The sequence below is a fragment of the Diaphorina citri genome, unplaced genomic scaffold, assembly GCF_000475195.1.
Source record: "Diaphorina citri unplaced genomic scaffold, Diaci psyllid genome assembly version 1.1 scaffold441, whole genome shotgun sequence".
Lineage (NCBI taxonomy): Eukaryota > Metazoa > Arthropoda > Insecta > Hemiptera > Psyllidae > Diaphorina > Diaphorina citri.
The window spans coordinates 75,701-94,243 of NW_007377876.1; the positions used below are offsets into that span (position 1 = coordinate 75,701).

The window sequence follows — 18,543 nt, forward strand, 5'->3', positions numbered from 1 at the left end:
AGTGTGATAGAACTAGAGGGCCAGCCTATGGATGTGATATCCCTACACATTGGGAGAGTTGGGAGCTATTTCCCCGGGCTTTATGTCAACATATTATCCCAACACATTCGTAGTTCCATCGGAAACAATTACCATGACAGGGCTGTTTCCTGGGGCTATTATATCCTTTACAAGTCGACATAATAGTCTACACGAGGTAATCATAGGAGCTGTTGTACTGAAGACGAAAAGCCCAGGGTAATAAAGGCGAGGTAATAAATGATGGTGGAAAACGTGTTGATGAGTGGCGTAGCTGAGGGAAGCTTTATAAGGTGTAATTACAGTGAGATAATATGAAGCATGCTGCAGTGAACCTTGCTTCAAGACTACATGTAGCTTGCTCCAAGACCATATCAATCTAATGCAAAAATTTGGGCCAGCCACCTGACAGGCGGGCCTTTTAAGCCGTACCTGTCAGGTCTACTGTGTGGGCTCATCAGGTAGACCTGATAGGCGGACCTGATCAGGTGTACCTGTCAGGTCTACCTGTGGCTGGCCTTTGAAATATGCTGCATGTTGGCTCATGTTGACCGTCCGTCTAGTGAGATGGTTTTGAAGCATGATTCAATTCATCATGCTCCATTTAGTTCCCATGTCCCCACAGTGTAGCTTAAAGAGCTTAGTTGATGGAGGTTTAGCAGCAGAGAATGCTGAGACATAATCTTCATCCCGGTTCCAACCAGGCTTGTTCCTACTTACGCCTCTGAAATCGTGGAAAACAAAATCCCATCTAACCAAGCTTGGTGTGATATCCACCGTGGAAAAGCTCATGTTTCACAGACAATTCCATGGCTACATTGTTTTTCACATGCAAAATTGGAAAGATAATGATCTGGGGGCTATTTTGGTGTTCCTAGCTAGGTGTTATTTTGTCCGTCACTGAAATGTGAAATGTCTGGTAACTATCAGTAGGCGAAGCGGGCTATTTTGGTGTTCCTAGCTAGGTGTTATTTTGTCCGTCACTGAAATGTGAAATGTCTGGTAACTATCAGTAGGCGAAGCAGAGGGAACTTAGCTTGTTGCGTGATGAGCTATCCCCTTATACGGGGTTCGTCAGAGGAATGTTTTATAACGTGGAAAGTAAAAAAGAAACTTTTGTTTGTGTTAAGCACAAAAATGTCCTTTTTTTTTACTTATAAAAAATACTTACTTCTTCATTCATGTAAAACCCAAGTATAGGAATAAGCTCAATATAAATATAAATGTCCTTCTCCGATTTTAATATACAAGAATAGAATATACCCTGCTTATACTGCCAGAACGAGACTGATAAGTTCCTTTACTCCCGCAGTCAAATATATCTCGATAAATTGTCTAACTTGACTTGGACTCAAACCACCAACCTCCAGATCCGTTTTTTCTTTCTTCAATCTATAATAAGGAAAGTAATGTGTGTCGGTCAATTTTTGTTCTACGTTCTCTTTTCTCTCCCTCTGATAGACCCTTTACATATTTCTACGAAAAATACAAACTTCTTCCCATTGTCAAGTTTTTCCGTGACTAAAGTTGTTTCCAACATGCAAGTCTAGAATAGATAGGCTCCTTTACTCCCGCAGTCAAATATATCTCGATAAATTGTCTAACTTGACTTGGACTCAAACCGTCAACCTCCAGATCCGTTTTTTCTTTCTTCAATCTATAATAAGGAAAGTAATGTATTCGGTCAATTTTTGTTCTATGTTCTCTCTTCTCTCCCTCTGATAGACCCTTTACAAATTTCTACGAAAAATACAAACTTCTTCCCATTGTCAAGTTTTTCCGTGACTAAAGTTGTTTCTAACATGCAAGTCTAGAATAGATAGGGGTGACTTGGTTTGTTTTCTTCTTGTTTGAAAATAATAACTGTTGTCCTTAGTTACTAATATTAGGGTTTGTTTTTCTACTTTTTGACGCCCAGGTGGTACATAATGGCGTCCTAAATGTGTCATCTTTCCCCTTATTTTCAGGGGGCCATAATTATTTACATACATCCTGAGCCCCGAGAAAAAAGTTATTTCTTACCTATAGTTTTTTTTATTTACTATCAAGGTTTCCTATTTTCATCGGAAGGGAACACGCAATTTCTATTTACTATCGAGTTTTATTTCTTATCGAGTTATCTCTTATCGAGGTTCCACTGTATTTTTTATCTGTATACAATAATTATTATTTATTGATTACTACGGTTCACGAATAATTCCTTGAATTAAAGGTATACGTTTCATGAGGTTCAAGTGAAATATAAAACTCATTTCTCTACTAAACACGTCAATCATACAATCATACATGTCCTTTTAGGTTCTCTAATTCTCTTGCCTAGTAACCAATTTTTTTTTGCTTTTGCAAACAACAAACAATTATTACTTAGGTTCTCTTATAAAGATATGATTTCTCAATTTTAGCCTCCTAAATGATAATTAATTGCTTACTTTATTTTATATGACTTGAATTCTTGGGGATATAAAATAAGGTAAGCAAGTACCTAATTATCTATTTTGGGTGTCTAATATGAATTTAATTAACAATACTTCTCCTAAATGGTATCTTTAAACTTTATTTGAGAAATGATATCTATTGCTCTCAGATACCATAAAACATTTGCACACGAAATACGTATTCTATTAACGCACTATTTACATGTCTCACAAATCCCAACAAACCTCTCTCTTACTTTATTTTATATGACTTGAATTCTTGGGGATATAAAATAAGGTAAGCAAGTTTATTCCTAATTATCTATTTTGGGTGTCTAATATGAATTTAATTAACAATACTTCTCCTAAATGGTATCTTTAACCTTTATTTGAGAAATGATATCTATTGCTCTCAGATACCATAAAACATTTGCACACGAAATACGTATTCTAATAACGCACTATTTACATGTCTCACAAATCCCAACAAACCTCTCTTCTTCTTGTACATTTTCCAGGGCGAATCCAACGAAACCAGAATAGCAGTCGCTAACGAGCGAGCGCACGACTTGCTTAAATAAGTCCCTGGTACGCTGACCATATTTATTGACCCTCACTACCACATCTTTACACACACCCACAAGAAGTTACCTATCTTTCTCAATTCTTGATTTAACACGTATAATACAGAACTTTATTATTTACTTACCCACTGTAGGGTCAAACTGGTGCATAGGATTGCTTCAAATGAGGGAATTTCTCAAAAATAAAAACCGAACGACATGTGGGAACGGGGCTTTTGTGTAATAGGAAGTATAATTTTCGATTCTTGTTAACCCTTTCTCACCCCTTCGTCCCCAGGTCTGCCTCGTTCAAAGAAGACGAAGGCACGTGGAAGGGAAACGACGACGGCAAAGTCGTCAACAATCAGCCACAGCGGGTCATGGATGATCGCAACGAGGTTGTAACATATGTATGTATATAATGATGAAAAAGTTGGTGCAGTAAACGAAGTGGCCTATGCGGCTCGATTAGAAAAACATATGGGCTAAAATTCGCTTTTTTGGACTCAGGGAACCCTCAAATGGATATTACCTTCTTTTTTTTTAACGATTCCCATAGTTTCTACTTACAAAGTGAAGGTCTTCTATTACTTAAGGCCCGTTCCCACTTATGAGTTTTATCCGTTTTTTTTTTTCCTTCCTGTAGGCAATGTAATTTAAAAGAGAGTGCTCCCACTACATACGACACATTTTTCCCCCGAACGACATGTGGGAACGGGGCTTTTGTGTAATAATAGGAAATAGGAAGTATAATTTTCGATTCTTGTTAACCCTTTCTCACCCCTTCGTCCCCAGGTCTGCCTCTTTCAAAGAAGACGAAGGCACGTGGAAGGGAAACGACGACGGCAAAGTCGTCAACAATCAGCCACAGCGGGTCATGGATGATCGCAACGGCCTCGGGCCGCAGGCCGGCTACATCGGCAAGATCACGAACGACGCCCGGGAAAACGAAATGGAGGAGAACATGGGCCAAGTGAACACGATGATCGGGAACCTGAGAAACATGGCCATCGACATGGGCTCCGAACTCGAGAACCAGAACCGACAGATCGACAGGATAAACCGCAAGGTAAAGTTTCGCTACCGGTGCAGATATGTCCGCAAGATATCTGATATTTGTTTAATGAACCGCGAGCTAAAGTTGTACCGCATATGAACCGCAGGGTAAAGTTTCGCTACCGGTCTAGATATGCCCGCAAGGTATCTGATTTCCGCCTAATGAATCGCAAGGTAAAGTTTTGCTATCGGTTTAAATATGCCCGCAAGGTATCTGATTTTGCAAGGTAAAATCTTACCGCTGCGCTGCTGGGATAAATTTAACCGCTGATCTAAATACATATATTGTCACATATTACAAGGTATCTTGATCATGTGTCATTGAGGACACTAATTAAGGAAATGGTTCATTTGTTATTGAGGGGTTTAACGCAAAAACATCTTGTAACCTATATGTATAATTCTTCTGGCATATGCCTCAGACGTTTTTGCGTCAAACTCCTAAATTTCCATATTAATCGATCGTCACACTCCCAATAACATGACTCAATACTGTCTTCAAATGGGTCTCCTCTAAAATCATCTTAATTTATTCGTACTACAATGATGTAATGGTGTACCAAAGAGTCGCTTTGTATTAGTGTACAAAAGAGTCATTTTCTCAATTGTAACAAAAGACTTGCTTTTTCTTTGCTTCTGTAAAATGTATTGCCAATGTTTGCGGTGTTGTTGTCAACTTTTGTTTACTGGACAGTGGTTCCTAAACATGAACTTTTTTATTCTAGAATTGAATAGACTATACATACCTTGTTTATACTATCAGCATAGGACTGAAAAGTCCCTTTGCTCTCGCAGTCTAATGCATTCTACGCTGCATATCATTGGAATTGGGTGCTGTTTGCTTTCATTTTAGGCCTGTTTGCAAACTTGTCTGTTACCAAATCTGGGAAATGTTCACAAATATTTGAGAAAAAAAGCCTTCTATGTACATCAAAAGAGCCTTAATTTGTTAACAGCCGAGCTTGCTAACGGGTCTTTATAATGAAGGAAGCAAATATTAGCAGCGAGGAATTCCTTTCATACTTCTTTCCGCACTCTACAAGACATTCCATCCTGATATATTGCAGCTGTTACGAAAACGTATAATTACATCAGCTATGAAACAAATATACGCATACCTATGTAATTATTCGTGTATCTAGATTCTAGATATATTAGAAACCGCTGTTCAAAACAAAGTTCTATGTTTCTACACGGTATTACTTATGTACATACGCTACTTCTATGTATTTGTTTATGTACATACGCTCCTTCTATGTGTATGATTAGGCAAACTTGCATGATCTACTCCTTGTTCGTCGTATTCTCTGTCTTCTCCCTTTCTGTTTCTGACAAAATATTCTTCTCGTTTCTTGAAACACCTTCGTGATTAATGACACGGACTTCTTTGTCTCAATAAATGAATCGATGACCTAAGGTTCCCTGTTCGTCGTATTCTCTGTCTTCTCCCTTTCTGTTTCCGACAAAATATTCTTCTCGTTTCTTGAAACACCTTCATGATTAATGACACGGACTTCTTTGTCTCAATAAATGAATCGATGACCTAAGGTCCTAAGCAATGACTGCGGGATGGGTTTGCTATGACACAGTGACATATACACACCTGACAAGTCCTATTTTGGAATTGAAATATGGAGTTATCTATCTTAAGGATATCTAAATTCAATTGATTTTACGAGGAAAATATGACTAAAATATTATACCTATGCTATCATAATCGATATTCAATTATTTATTATGTCAAAGCATACAATTAGACAAGCGAACATTACCTTGACCTTTAAATAGATATGCCATTAGGACACCCGTTTCTTAAAAGGGGATGTTTTTCCCCTTTTGTGATCTGCCACACATTCGTAGATATTTGGTTGGGGTGGGAGCTATGTCCTCATGTTTTGCTATATCCAACACATCTGGGCAGGACACCCGTTTCTTAAAAGGGGGTGTTTTCCCCCTTTTGTGATCTGCCACACATTCGTAGATATTTGGTTGGGGTGGGAGCTCTGTCCTCATGTTTTGCTATATCCAACACATCTGGGGGAATGCATTCCCCCAGATAGGAATGTATGTAAAGTTATACAAGTTTGAAGTGTGATAGAACTAGAGGGCCAGCCTAGGGATGTAATATCCCAACACATTCATATTTGGGAGAGTTGGGAGCTATTTCCCCGGGCTTTGTGACAACACATTATCCCAACACATTCGTAGTTCCATCGGAAACAATTACCATGACAGGGCTGTTTCCTGGGGCTATTATATCCTTTACAAGTCGACATAATAGTCTACACGAGGTAATCATAGGAATGAAGAGTCGCGCGACACGTTTCCACTGGCATTGCTACGCGACATTCCTTTGATCCGGACCGACTTTCATCGGATAGAAGTCGCATGGTCGCACGACTTTTTTTCGTGTCGCGCAACACGTTTCCACTATGCGATTTTTATCGCGCGACTCTGTCGCGCGGCAAAAATCGCGTTGGTGGAAATCCACCTTTACAGTGCAGAAAAAAATGCGTGTATGTAGGGTTGGTAAATACTCTCCCTTTCTTGGCTTCTTCAAATGAAGAACATCTCAACCAGTGAAAGAGAAAATAAAACAGTCTACAATGTAGATTATTGTAGATATACCTACGGTTTACAATATTTATGTCATACTTATACTGTAGATATGTGCAAAGAGTTAGTGAGTTGTAAAAAAAATAACTTCTCTCTTCAGTGGATTACTCAGTTAATGTGTTGGATCCTAACTCCCTGAAGATCGAGTTACATGTTTTAAGATGCGATTAACTGATTAGTCCCCTGAAAAGAATAGTTCTTAATATCACAATCACTCTGTACACATCTCTATTCTACAGCTTCCACTTTTTCTCTTTTTTGGTCCTTCTTAACCAGAGTATTTTTCAAATTTTACATTATATCAAATTTGATATATCTAATTTGGATTCCACGTTGTTTCTTTTCCAGGGAGAATCAAACGAAACCAGAATAGCTGTAGCCAACCAGAGGGCCCACGAGTTGCTGAAATAAGATGGCTGCTCCCAGCTCTTCACAAACATATACAAGATGCCAACCGAAACGTATATTATAGACATTTTTTTTTTTTTTTTTTAATTGTTTTATGAAATACCTAGTTTTTGTATTTTACTCCTTATAGTTTTTATGGCGTTTCCTATGTCCTGGTGGAGATATGTAAAGAGTGAGTGAGTCATAAAAAAAGACTATTATTTTCAATGGACTACACAGTCAATGAGTCAGATCAACTCCCTATGCCCAAAAGGAGTTGAGTGCATGGAGGTATAAGGTAGGGGAGGGGAAGTAACAATCCCGATGTGTATCCTTAAAAAAAAAATCTGGTGTGAACATCACACGACTTTCCTTATCCTATTTAATGATGCTTGTTTTTATGTTCTATATTTACTTTTACAATATCTCTAACCGTTTAGTCGGTATAGCTGAAAACCGCCAAAAAACGGTCCACTTAGGTACGTTTCAGACTAAATTGAATTTCGAAATCCAAACTTAAAAGCAATAATTCGTTACTTTGCACATTTTCATAGACATTTGCATTTAAATAATAATATACGTGTATAATATAGTCATAGAATGCTTATTTGGAGTTTTTCAAATACCTTGGTGACACGGATAGTCGTACTGTAACCAATATTTGCCATCTTGAACGTTTCTCTTTCAATATATCTTAGTTGTTCTCAGTTGACTTGTTTTCTCACTGTAATTAAAAATGGCCTCTTATATTGTTTTTGGTCACTATTTAGAACAGATTGCAAACATATCTCTCAAATACCTACCGAGTGCTCAACATCATGATTTTTAAAGGAAAAAAAAAATCTGGTTTCAAAAATGTCTGTGAAAATAGTTCGCGTTGTAAAGTTGCCTTATATTTTCGAGTGTAGCCTTATTATTTCTTTGTTATTTAATTGGTTAATTTTAGTCCATTTAATGAATTTAGGTTAGTTGTTATCATTGTATCAATTTTATTTTCCATGTTGTAAATTCATGATAGGAATTTCAACGGTGTCAGCTTAGAATTCTGATTTTACTCTCCTAAGCACTTGTATCCATAAGACAACACACCTCTAGCCGTTTCTCCCTTCATTACTTTTTTTACATTAATATTATTTAATTTTACTTTAAATACGTACATTTTTATTCTCTAACTAAAATCTCATTTTTATTTCCTTTCGTTTATTTATTTCATTACTCAGTCATTTTATTTTCAACGTATAATCTCCTATTTGATAGGTTACCTATTTAAAATACTACAAAAATATTTAGCATATTTTGAATTATTAACTGTTTCGTAACTTGTATGCTATGGTTTGCAAGTTACTATCAGGAGCTATGTCATAGAGCAGTGATTCTCAACTCAAGGGTCACGAACTCTCTATGTTCATGGATACGACTTGTGGCCTAGAGGGTGTCGTCAAACAAAAAGGTTGAGAATCATTGTCATAGAGTATACTCAGAAACTTGTATTTCGAGCAAAATATTCGAGTATACACACTTTATAACGCACTGATTAAACTTCATCTCTTTAGGTAAATTAAATGTGTATCAATAATATAGGGACCTACTTTTGGTAAATAAAGTTTGATTAAAATGTTTCGATAAGAGAGTATAAAACGGTAAAAAAAGAAGAAAAGGTGAAAAAATTTCACCCTGTGGTACGCTCAATTCCCGTCGGGGATCCTGGAAAGTAGGGACCATCAGAATTCTTCCTACTCCGATTATTTCGCTTCTAGTAAGTCAGACTTTGGGTTCACTCGGGGGCTCTGGGTTCGAGCCTCGCTAGACGCAACTTTCTTGACCGTTCGACATCAAAGGCGTTCGCACGGTCACAATCTCGCGTACCGAGGGAGACTTCTTGCAGTCTAGTTGAGCGTAGAGAGCGGGGGTCACTGAGTCTTCGGTGTTGGGTCGAGTCAGATAAAGTTCCGCGTAGGTAACCTCCTGTGGGGCGATAATAAATCAAATACTTGTAATATATGTACATCTAGTAAAGAAACAATCTAAACCCTAGGTCGCGATTTCGATACCCACCCGGGGCAGATTTTATCCCGTAGGCATAATGTTTTTTCTCAGAACAGCTGGCTTTCTGCTATCCTGTCTTCCCTCTCTGTTCGATTTCGTAACGATAAGACCTTAGCAGTTACGGTTTCTCGTATGAAACTTCCTAAAAAACTATATGACTCTTTTTTGAACATCCTTTGACAAAGGATGTTCTGGGTAGGTTCTATACGAGCCTGCACACTCTGACTCTATAACTTACCTTGTCGACACGATTGATATAGGTACTGAAAGTTGTCCTGAGATCAGTATTCAACAGCAAATTCGGTACCACCACCGCACCGCATCCACATGTCGAAAGATGTAGTTAAAAGTTTTCCTATAATATTGTAGGTAATTTCGTTCAGGACAGCCACACTACTATCACGTGACTTGAGTTCACGTGACGTGATGGTAGTGTGTTTCTTTTCTTTAGTAATGTTGTGATATCCACAAAAGTTGTGAAAAGCTTTGCCACAGAAGAATTTAGGAGATACTCACCGTCTGAGTGTGATTATAAAGCTGCTTGGTGTTTAGCCACCAAGTTATTTTGGCGGCGGGTCTCGAACCTATGGACTGACACTCCAGCTTGTAGGTGCGGTCCGCTGATAGGGGGTTCTGATTGCCGAGGATTTCCACCTTTAGTGGTTTCACTGAAAATTAATGAAACATAAGAGGGTAAGTTAAAAAAAGTGCTTTTTTTTTCTTCTTCTTTTTCTTGATCGATAATGGGGTATTGAACACCAGGACCTTTCCCATGACAATTATTAAGCGTATTACCACCAGACTAGGTATAAATTAGACTAACTCCTAATTAATATACCTACTACCTACATACAAGTTTATTCTAGTTCATAAGTACCTTTCCCCAACAATATATGGACCCCTTCCACGTCCAGTTTATGCTCGGATGAAACAGAAAGTCCCTTTAACTTTAACCCACCGAAAAAGTTCCCCCACATCGGTCTACCTTTCTGTACATTCATTAGATCTCCAGCAGTCCAAACCTCAGAACGAAACAAATGCCGTCGGTACGAGACTACGAGGGAATCCATTTATCAATCTCCCCACCAGAGCCAGAGGGACTCCTCTCTCTCTCTCTCTGCTCTCACCCTCTCTCCCTCCCTCCCTATCTTTTTCTCTCTCTCTCCATTTCCATACAAGTTGACTATTACACCGCAGACTATGCTCTTCATGAGTTCATACTGTCATAATATCTGAATGGAATTTCAAAATTTCTTCAATAAAGTCCCTCTCTTAAATGGTAATGGGTATTATGAAATTATAATACCTACTGGCTTACCAATAATACCCTTTGTGTCGAGTTCATTTTCGGGCATTTGAATGTTAATGTTGGTAGTTTTGTTAGTCTTAGAGTCCGTTCCCACCTCGTAATACCTACTGGCATACCAATAATACCCTTTGTGTCGAGTTCATTTTCGGGCATTTGAATGTTAATGTTGGTAGTTTTGTTAGTCTTAGAGTGCGTTCCCACTTGTCGTTCGGGAAAAAATCGTGTCGTGGGAACACTCTCATTTAAATGGCATTGCCCATAGGACATTCTGTGTCGCTCGGTGAAAACAATCGTGTCGTGTGTAGTGGGAACACTCTCATTTAAATTACATTACCTACAGGATATGTTGGGGGAAAGGGGTCTCAGCTTGGAAGCTAGCACGTCTGCCTTGTAAGCGCTGAGTGGCGGGTTCGATTCGTCCCAAGCGGACTGTATCATGACATTGTCTACAGAACATTTTGTCACTCGGTGAAAAAAAAAATCGTGTCGTGTGTAGTGGGAACACTCTCATTTAAATTACATTACCTACAGTATATTTTGTGTTGTTTGGAAAAAAATCGGATGTAACTCACAAGGGGGAAAGGGGTCTCAGCTTGGAAGCTAGCACGTCTGCCTTGTAAGCGCTGAGTGGCGGGTTCGATTCGTCCCAAGCGGACTGTATCCTAAAGCACATAAAGTTTGTTCTAGGAACGGCTGGCTTTCTCCTATCCTATCCTCCTCTCTTCGCGTTCGGGACGATAAGACTTTGTAATTATTTTGCAGAGAAATGAAGAGCCTTCTCCCAAAAAGTTAGGCACTTCACGTTGGGGATGTTTTTCATTGTCAATTTTACAATTTCACTTCGAAAATTTAATTCAAAAGACCTCCGTTACAGATCTAGAGAGGATCAAAGTCAAACCTATTAAAAAAAAAAAAAAAAAAAAAAGCCTTTGACTGAAGTGTGACCGGAACGATTAGGTAGTTAGACCGGGCTTAAACCTTCGAACCATCCTTAGGATGTGTTTTTGTGTCTGTTTTTCTTTTTGTTACATTCTCTTTGGCTTTTTACGCCAGATTTCATACAAAGGACAATCCTATTATACAATTTGACCCTTAGTATTTCAACTCTAGTTAAGAAGGCTGGGTCTACAGTGCTTAACATGACATATTCAGCTTATTGTGCATGCGCAGAAAGTAGATGCTGAAAAACAAAGTTTGACATATCAATGTTACATTGGATATTAACATACATAAGAGTGTAGTAGACCCGGGCCTCAATTTTTTGCTTATATTATTTCATTTTCACTCACCCCTTTTCCATTTATTTATTTTGTATCATATATGATATTTTGTAAGTACCCATGATAGAACCTACTTTTTCTTAGGCCTAGTACCTACGACAGTCTTTTTTTTTTCAATAGATTGAGACTGTGGTCCCAGGCATTAATTTATTATTAGCTCACAAATAACTTCATAACTAACTTGTAGTATACACGGTGTTCCGCGACTCCATTTTTCTCGGAGAGAAATTCAAGAGAGAAAAAAGTATACACATTTAGGGGAAAAATCAAGATATCTTCATTTGGCCAAATCTCCTTCAGATCGTAAATGCGAAAGCTCAAGCCATTTACTCTGAATTAAAATATCTGTAGACCTTTTCGTGGACACCCTGTATATTAGATTTTTTAATTATGATTGTTCTTGTTTTTATTATTTTTACTTTCCTTTATAGCCGCACAAAGTAGCTTCTTCTTTTTACCGCCTGCCCGGCTATTTTATTTAACCAAAATGCCATTTAATATTTAAATGCCAAATTTTGCCTCAGCTGCTAAAGCTTGCTGTAGTTTCTTAAGGTGGATTTCCACCAACGCGACCTCTGTCGTGCGACAAAATCGCGCGACAATGTAGCGCGACGTCACCTGTTTTCACTTGCAACATTTGTCGCGCGACGTGACCTGTTAAAAATTAAAGCACTCCCCGACAAAATCGCGCGACCTTCCTTTATTTAAGAAATGTTTATTTGAAAGTGACCTCACGATGTTTACCCTAAGGTATGATTCTGATTTCCTGAATACATACATGGTAATACAAATAAAGGATCCCATATTTAATTGGACACGACTGAATTGGTCCAGCTTTAAGATCCAATTTTTTGACTTGCCTCATTTGTCTTGGGGGCAAAAAGTAATACTTTGTTGTCATCAAGGATCTAAAAATAATCATTTTGGTCAGTTTTAGATCTCTACTTTCTAATAAGATTAACAAGAAGTGATGCGGAAGGAGATGGTTTTTTTTCTGATGTGCATTGTGCGTATTTAATTGTACTTAAAATTACTATCCATTTTTAGCTATTTTCTTAAAATTCTTCGATATATCGTAAATTAATTTTTATCTTTCTAGAATATCCACCCTATATCTATACAGTCATTCGTTTTATGTTTTATTTGTTCAAACAAAAGGAATTGTTGATTTTGTGTCCGTACCTATGTATTTTGTTCAGAGTCACTACTTGACAAAATCTGGAGGCAATGAAGCAATGGAATCTTGGAAATCGGCTGCTGGAGCAGTAAGTTCAATTGTGAAATTTGAATGTCTAATTCCACTTTGAATTTACCACATACTACCGACCAAGTAGTGATATTGCAGTCCTATACAATTTCTGGGACTTGAGGCTCTGAACTGCTGATTTCCAAAATGGTGGACCTTAAAATTTTAGGTTTAAAACCATTTGCCCTGGTGTAGACTTTTGTCCATTATGGTGGTTTAGAGACTATAGAGGGACCATTGCGGTTGTAGAGGCATTTTTCAAATGGGGTAATATGGGGCATATACCAAATTTACCATAATGAAAAATATAAGATGAATCTCAAACCAAGTTTTTCAAACCGCATTCAAACTTGGAACCCTTGTATGCTTTTACTTTGTTGGCTATAAAATCTAACGACTGAAGTCAGCAGTTAACTTTTAGGCCTAAAATAAGCTCATTTTAACCTTCATTTTTCTCTTTATACAGGGTGTGTCATTCTAGGGCGAAATAATGAAAAGACATTAAGACAAAGAGGATATTTTGAAGTCAACCCTAAAATTACGAATAAAAGTATTTAACTATTTACTGCTTATTTTATTTAAATTGATATTTTAATTAATTTAAAATTCCAGACTATAGTAAAATCGAAGTATTAAGGGTAGGTATTTTTTGTCATTACCACTTGGTGATTTTTTTGGATTTTTTATTGATGGAAAAAAAGAAAGAAAAATATATTCTATTCAATTTCGTGTAAATTTTTTCAATGGAAAATAACTTACCTTAACAAATACTCGAGACTCCACTACATTTCTACCCTTAATGTAACACCCTGTATATGTTTGATTTCTGGTCCGAATTCACAGTGGTGTCAAATAACTCGATTGACAAAACACTAACGCATTCTAGTGTACCCTCGATCATTTTCCCACCACTCTGAATTTGTCCACCTTAATACTCTTTATTTTATTAATACATCTTATACTTACCAATTCTCTTATTAGCCGTTTGTTTGCTTTAGCTCTAATTTTATCTATGTTTCCTTTTTTTTATTATTATTTTACCTAATAAAATTAATGTAAACTTTCAAAATTATATTCTTTAGAACGGCCATTGCTTTATTATTCCGTAGAAATTAATTGAACCCAATCGCCGTCCATGCCCGTTAAAAGTTTCCATAATTCCAATGAAGCAATAACTTAGAGTTAATAGAGATTTTTTCCACTGCTTAACTTACGTGATGATAATTGAAACGTAAGACGTAATTTTACCAAATCTTCGTCAACATTAACTTAGCAGTAACATCAGAGTAGAATAAACAACACAAACATGTTTTATACTGGAAATTTAAGACATTGATACATGAAATTAATTGTATTTACAGGAAATATATATAATTTAATAGAGTACATACATTGCTTTATTATTTCGTAGAAATTAATTGAACCCAATCGGCGTCCATGCCTGTTAAGAGTTTCCCTAATTCCAATGAAGCAATAACTTACACTCGTATTTATGAACAAGAGTGATCGTTCTTAGATCAGTCTCAAGTCAAAATTGACCAATCAAATGCCTTGAGACTATGCTTAGCACAAACTTAAGAGCCAGTATTTTGTTCATAAATATGGGTGTTAGAGTTAATAGAGATTTTTTGCACTGCTTAACTTACGTGATGATAATTGAAACGTAAGACGTAAGTTTACCAAATCTTCGTCAACATTAACTTAGCAGTAACATCAGAATAGAATAAACAACATAAACATGTTTTATACTGGAAATTTAAGACATTGATACATGAAATTAATTGTATTTACAGGAAATATATATAATTTAATAGAGTACATAGTTTTTTTCGCCCAAATGCTTACCTTTGGTGTACCATTGAAAAATTGTCTGGGGTAGAAAAGGAAGTAATAAATAAACCGATCAGACCTGGGGATGGTTAAGTTCTAACACCTTGGGTTGATTTTAGTCATTTCAGGACTGAAAACTCATGCGGGTATGGCTCAAGAGTATAACCCTGATGTTACTTATCTTTTTTTACATGTTTTCTATACGTAGCTTTGGTACACAGGTACACCACACAGGAAAAGGTGAAAAGAAGCTACTTACACATGATCTTCAGCTGCAGTATATTGCTCTCGCCATCTCCCTCCACATTAGAAGCGAAGCAAGTGTAGTTACCCGCCTGGGTTCGGTTCAAACTTTGCATAATAAAGGTGCCAACGTCCATATCACGTTGACTAGGTAAGTTCTCGTCCCAATAAAGGGTTGAAATTGGACCTGACCTTAGTCTTTTTTTTTTCTTTTAAACCCTTGAAGGGCGCTTCTTGTGTCCTAGATATACACCTGTATAAATCCCACTCACCAGCAGCGATGATCATATACACACAGGGTTCAGAATATCTCGTTTCCGGTAACTTTTTTCTAATAACAATAAATTAGAAAGTTGTTTGTCTTTTTATTTTCTCACTTGTGGCCTAGAGGGTGTCGTGAAACAAAAAGGTTGAGAATCATTGTCATAGAGTATACTCAGAAACTTGTATTTCGAGCAAAATATTCGAGTATACACACTTTATAACGCCATAGCACGTCGGAAAAATACCTCCAGAGTCCAAGGGTACTTTCCTTTATTTAAGAAATGTTTATTTCAAAGTGACCTCACGATGTTTACCCTAAGGTATGATGATTTCCTGAATACATGGTAATACAAATAAAGGATCCCATATTTAATTGGACACGACTGAATTGGTCCAGCTTTAAGGTCCAATTTTTTGACTTGCCTCATTTGTCTTGGGGGCAAAAAGTAATACTTTGTTGTCATCAAGGATCAAAAAATAATCATTTTGGTCAGTTTTAGATCTCTACTTTCTAATAATAAAATTAACAAGAAGTGATGCGGAAGGAGATGGTTTTTTTCTGATGTGCATTGTGCGTATTTAATTGTACTTAAAATTATTATCCATTTTTAGCTATTTTCTTAAAATTCTTCGATATATCGTAAATTAATTTTTATCTTTCTAGAATATCCACCCTATATCTATACAGTCATTCGTTTTATGTTTTATTTGTTCAAACAAAAGGAATTGTTGATTTTGTGTCCGTACCTATGTATTTTGTTCAGAGTCACTACTTGACAAAATCTGGAGGCAATGAAGCAATGGAATCTTGGAAATCGGCTGCTGGAGCAGTAAGTTCAATTTAGTGGGTGGCCCAACGTCAAAAAAGCTGCATTTCGTCAGGAAAGCACCAAATTTGGCATGGACCTTCATTTGGACAAACACGAATCATTACGTAAGAAAATATTTACGGGAAAAAGGCTAATAGAGTCATATTTATTTTTCTTTCGGAATTTTTTCTCTGGCGATATAGCGCTTGCACCTGAACTAAAATACATATTGGAAATCCAAGATGGCGCATCATCGGAATCGTTTCCGAAAGGTAAATACTCAAAATGGCAAAATGGGACTAAAAAAAAGAAAAGAAAATTCCTTTTTTTTTTTCAAATTTAAACAAGGGTCTTTTTAAAAATTTGTAATTTAATTTTAAAAATATTGTACCAAATACATAAGGCTTTAATTAAAAATGTAATCAGCGTAGTAGAAACGGATTATTCTCACCAACCTATAAAACTTTCAGACATGTAATATTTTTACCCATTTTTTTTTTAGCTGAACTTTTTTTATTACTAATTTAGAGAAGGCTTTCTTACTCAATAAATTCTTTTGATTCTTCCAAACTTTGTGAAAATTAATAGGTGACACATGATATAAATATCTTAAATATTACAAACGGTTATTTTTGTATCATACCAAGAAAATGATAAGGCTCATGAAATGAGTATTTTTTTTATTTTATAATTTTAACAATATTTACCTGTTTAAAATTCAAAACCACTTACACTGCTGAACAAAATTAATGGAATACTGAGTTCTATCCACTTTTTTCTCCAAACCTTTGTCCGTGGAAACAAGAGAAAAGTAAGAAAAATCAATTCATTATTCCATTAATTGGGTCCAGCAGTGTATAATTTTACCTACTGTTTTGTTTTTCAAAAATTTTGTACTTAATTTTATGTAGATGATTGTTAAACCAATTCGTTAGAATTAGAAAAAAAATCAAGATTTTTAGGAAGAGGACATTTTTTGCTATGCGTATAGTTCCAACATATGTAATATGGTCGGTCAATGGTAAAGAAATTTAAATTTCCTCTTGTTTTTCAATTCAAATTAAAACCCTTTGCTTGTGCAATAGATCAAATCACTTGGTTATATGTTGTATAAAGAAATTAATATGAAAACATAAATAAATATAAAACTTAATCGTGAGTAGGTACACCTACCTACCCACCCCAAAATCAGTGCAATAAAAATGAGTGCCCCAGAATAATTTATCAACATAAAATATATTGTTTTAAATTTTTGTTCCTGTTAAGGAGTCACTGCTAACTCCTTAGCTTCCAGTTTTATTCAATTGAAAAGAAATTCGTTTTACTAATAAATATTGTTTTTTTTTTCTCTCTCTCTCTTTCCCTTAGTTAAAAACCAAAATAATTTGTGTGACCTTGGCTGATTTCAATGTAAAATAAAATAAATATTATTAAAATACTTTTAAAAGCATAGGGGGAACAAATTGTTCGTTTGAAACAAAGTGGACTTCTTTGATTGTTTTTTCTTCCTTTCAGTGACTGAGAATGTCAGTACCAATTGACCAAACCGCGGAGGGTCGTTTTTTTTATTGATGTTTTTATTTGTTTGCCCATTGGCTTGCATTCTTGGATATAAAGAACTGCTTTGATTCCATTAACAGAAATAAGGTATGGAAAGCAATAATCAAAAATCTGGTGTGAACATCACATGACTTTCTATTACATTTGCGGAATACATATTTGGAGGGGAAAAAAATTAAAATTTTTCTAAGTCCCGAGACTGAGTCGCCTACGGCGGCCAATTTTTGGTCGAAAATTTCCTATCTTAAAATACTCCCCATGTAATGAGAGACCATTTAAAAGTGTCAAAAAATTGAACGGCGGCCAATTTTCAACCAAAAATTTTCTATCTTAAAATACTCCCCGTGTACCTAATGAGGAATCGTGTAAAGTATGAAAAAAATTGATTAGCACAACACCGTAATAAGAATTAAGAACATGCACCAAAAGGAATACCAAGTAAAGTAAAAAACCCCTGTTGTACATATTTAGTATTTACTTACATCTAGTTTCCAAATCAACTCCGGCGTAAGACAAGGTGGAGTGCTACCCCCTCCTCTTATAATGATGATCAATGAGATACAACTAAAAGTAACAGCTAAAATAGAAAAAAAAAAAGAAGAAAAAAAATATAAAAAATTAAGATGAAGTTAATATGAAGCACAACTTTGTTCCCCTTTGTGCAAATATTTTGATCATTTTAAAATAATAATATTAAGTAATGAGATACAACTAAAAGTAACAGCTAAAATAGAAAAAAAAGAAGAAGAAGAAAAAATAAAAAATTAAGATGAAGTTAATATGAAGCACAACTTTGTTCCCCTTTGTGCAAATATTTTGATCATTTTAAAATAATAATATTAAGAGAGTACATAGTGATTCATACTATTTACAGTTTTAAAATAACAAGTTCAGCCTCTGTG

The 18,543-nt window shown here is 36.0% G+C and overlaps 2 protein-coding genes across 2 annotated transcripts in view; one reads left to right on the top strand and one right to left on the bottom strand.

Moving 5' to 3' along the window:
* The window catches only part of LOC103508858 (synaptosomal-associated protein 25-like), a 75,375-nt gene extending 67,975 nt beyond the window's left edge, over positions 1–7,400 (top strand). The window contains exon 6 of the mRNA XM_026823353.1: positions 7,016–7,400. Coding sequence (XP_026679154.1) covers positions 7,016–7,078 — 63 coding nt within the window. The 3' untranslated portion in view covers positions 7,079–7,400. The remainder of the gene's footprint in view (positions 1–7,015) is intronic.
* Positions 7,401–8,588: 1,188 nt separating this feature from the next.
* The window catches only part of LOC103508856 (nephrin), a 66,831-nt gene continuing 56,876 nt past the window's right edge, over positions 8,589–18,543 (bottom strand). Inside the window, exon 15 of the mRNA XM_008473433.3 lies at positions 8,589–9,019. Within this exon, the coding sequence (XP_008471655.2) occupies positions 8,858–9,019 (162 nt within the window). The 3' untranslated portion in view covers positions 8,589–8,857. The remainder of the gene's footprint in view (positions 9,020–18,543) is intronic.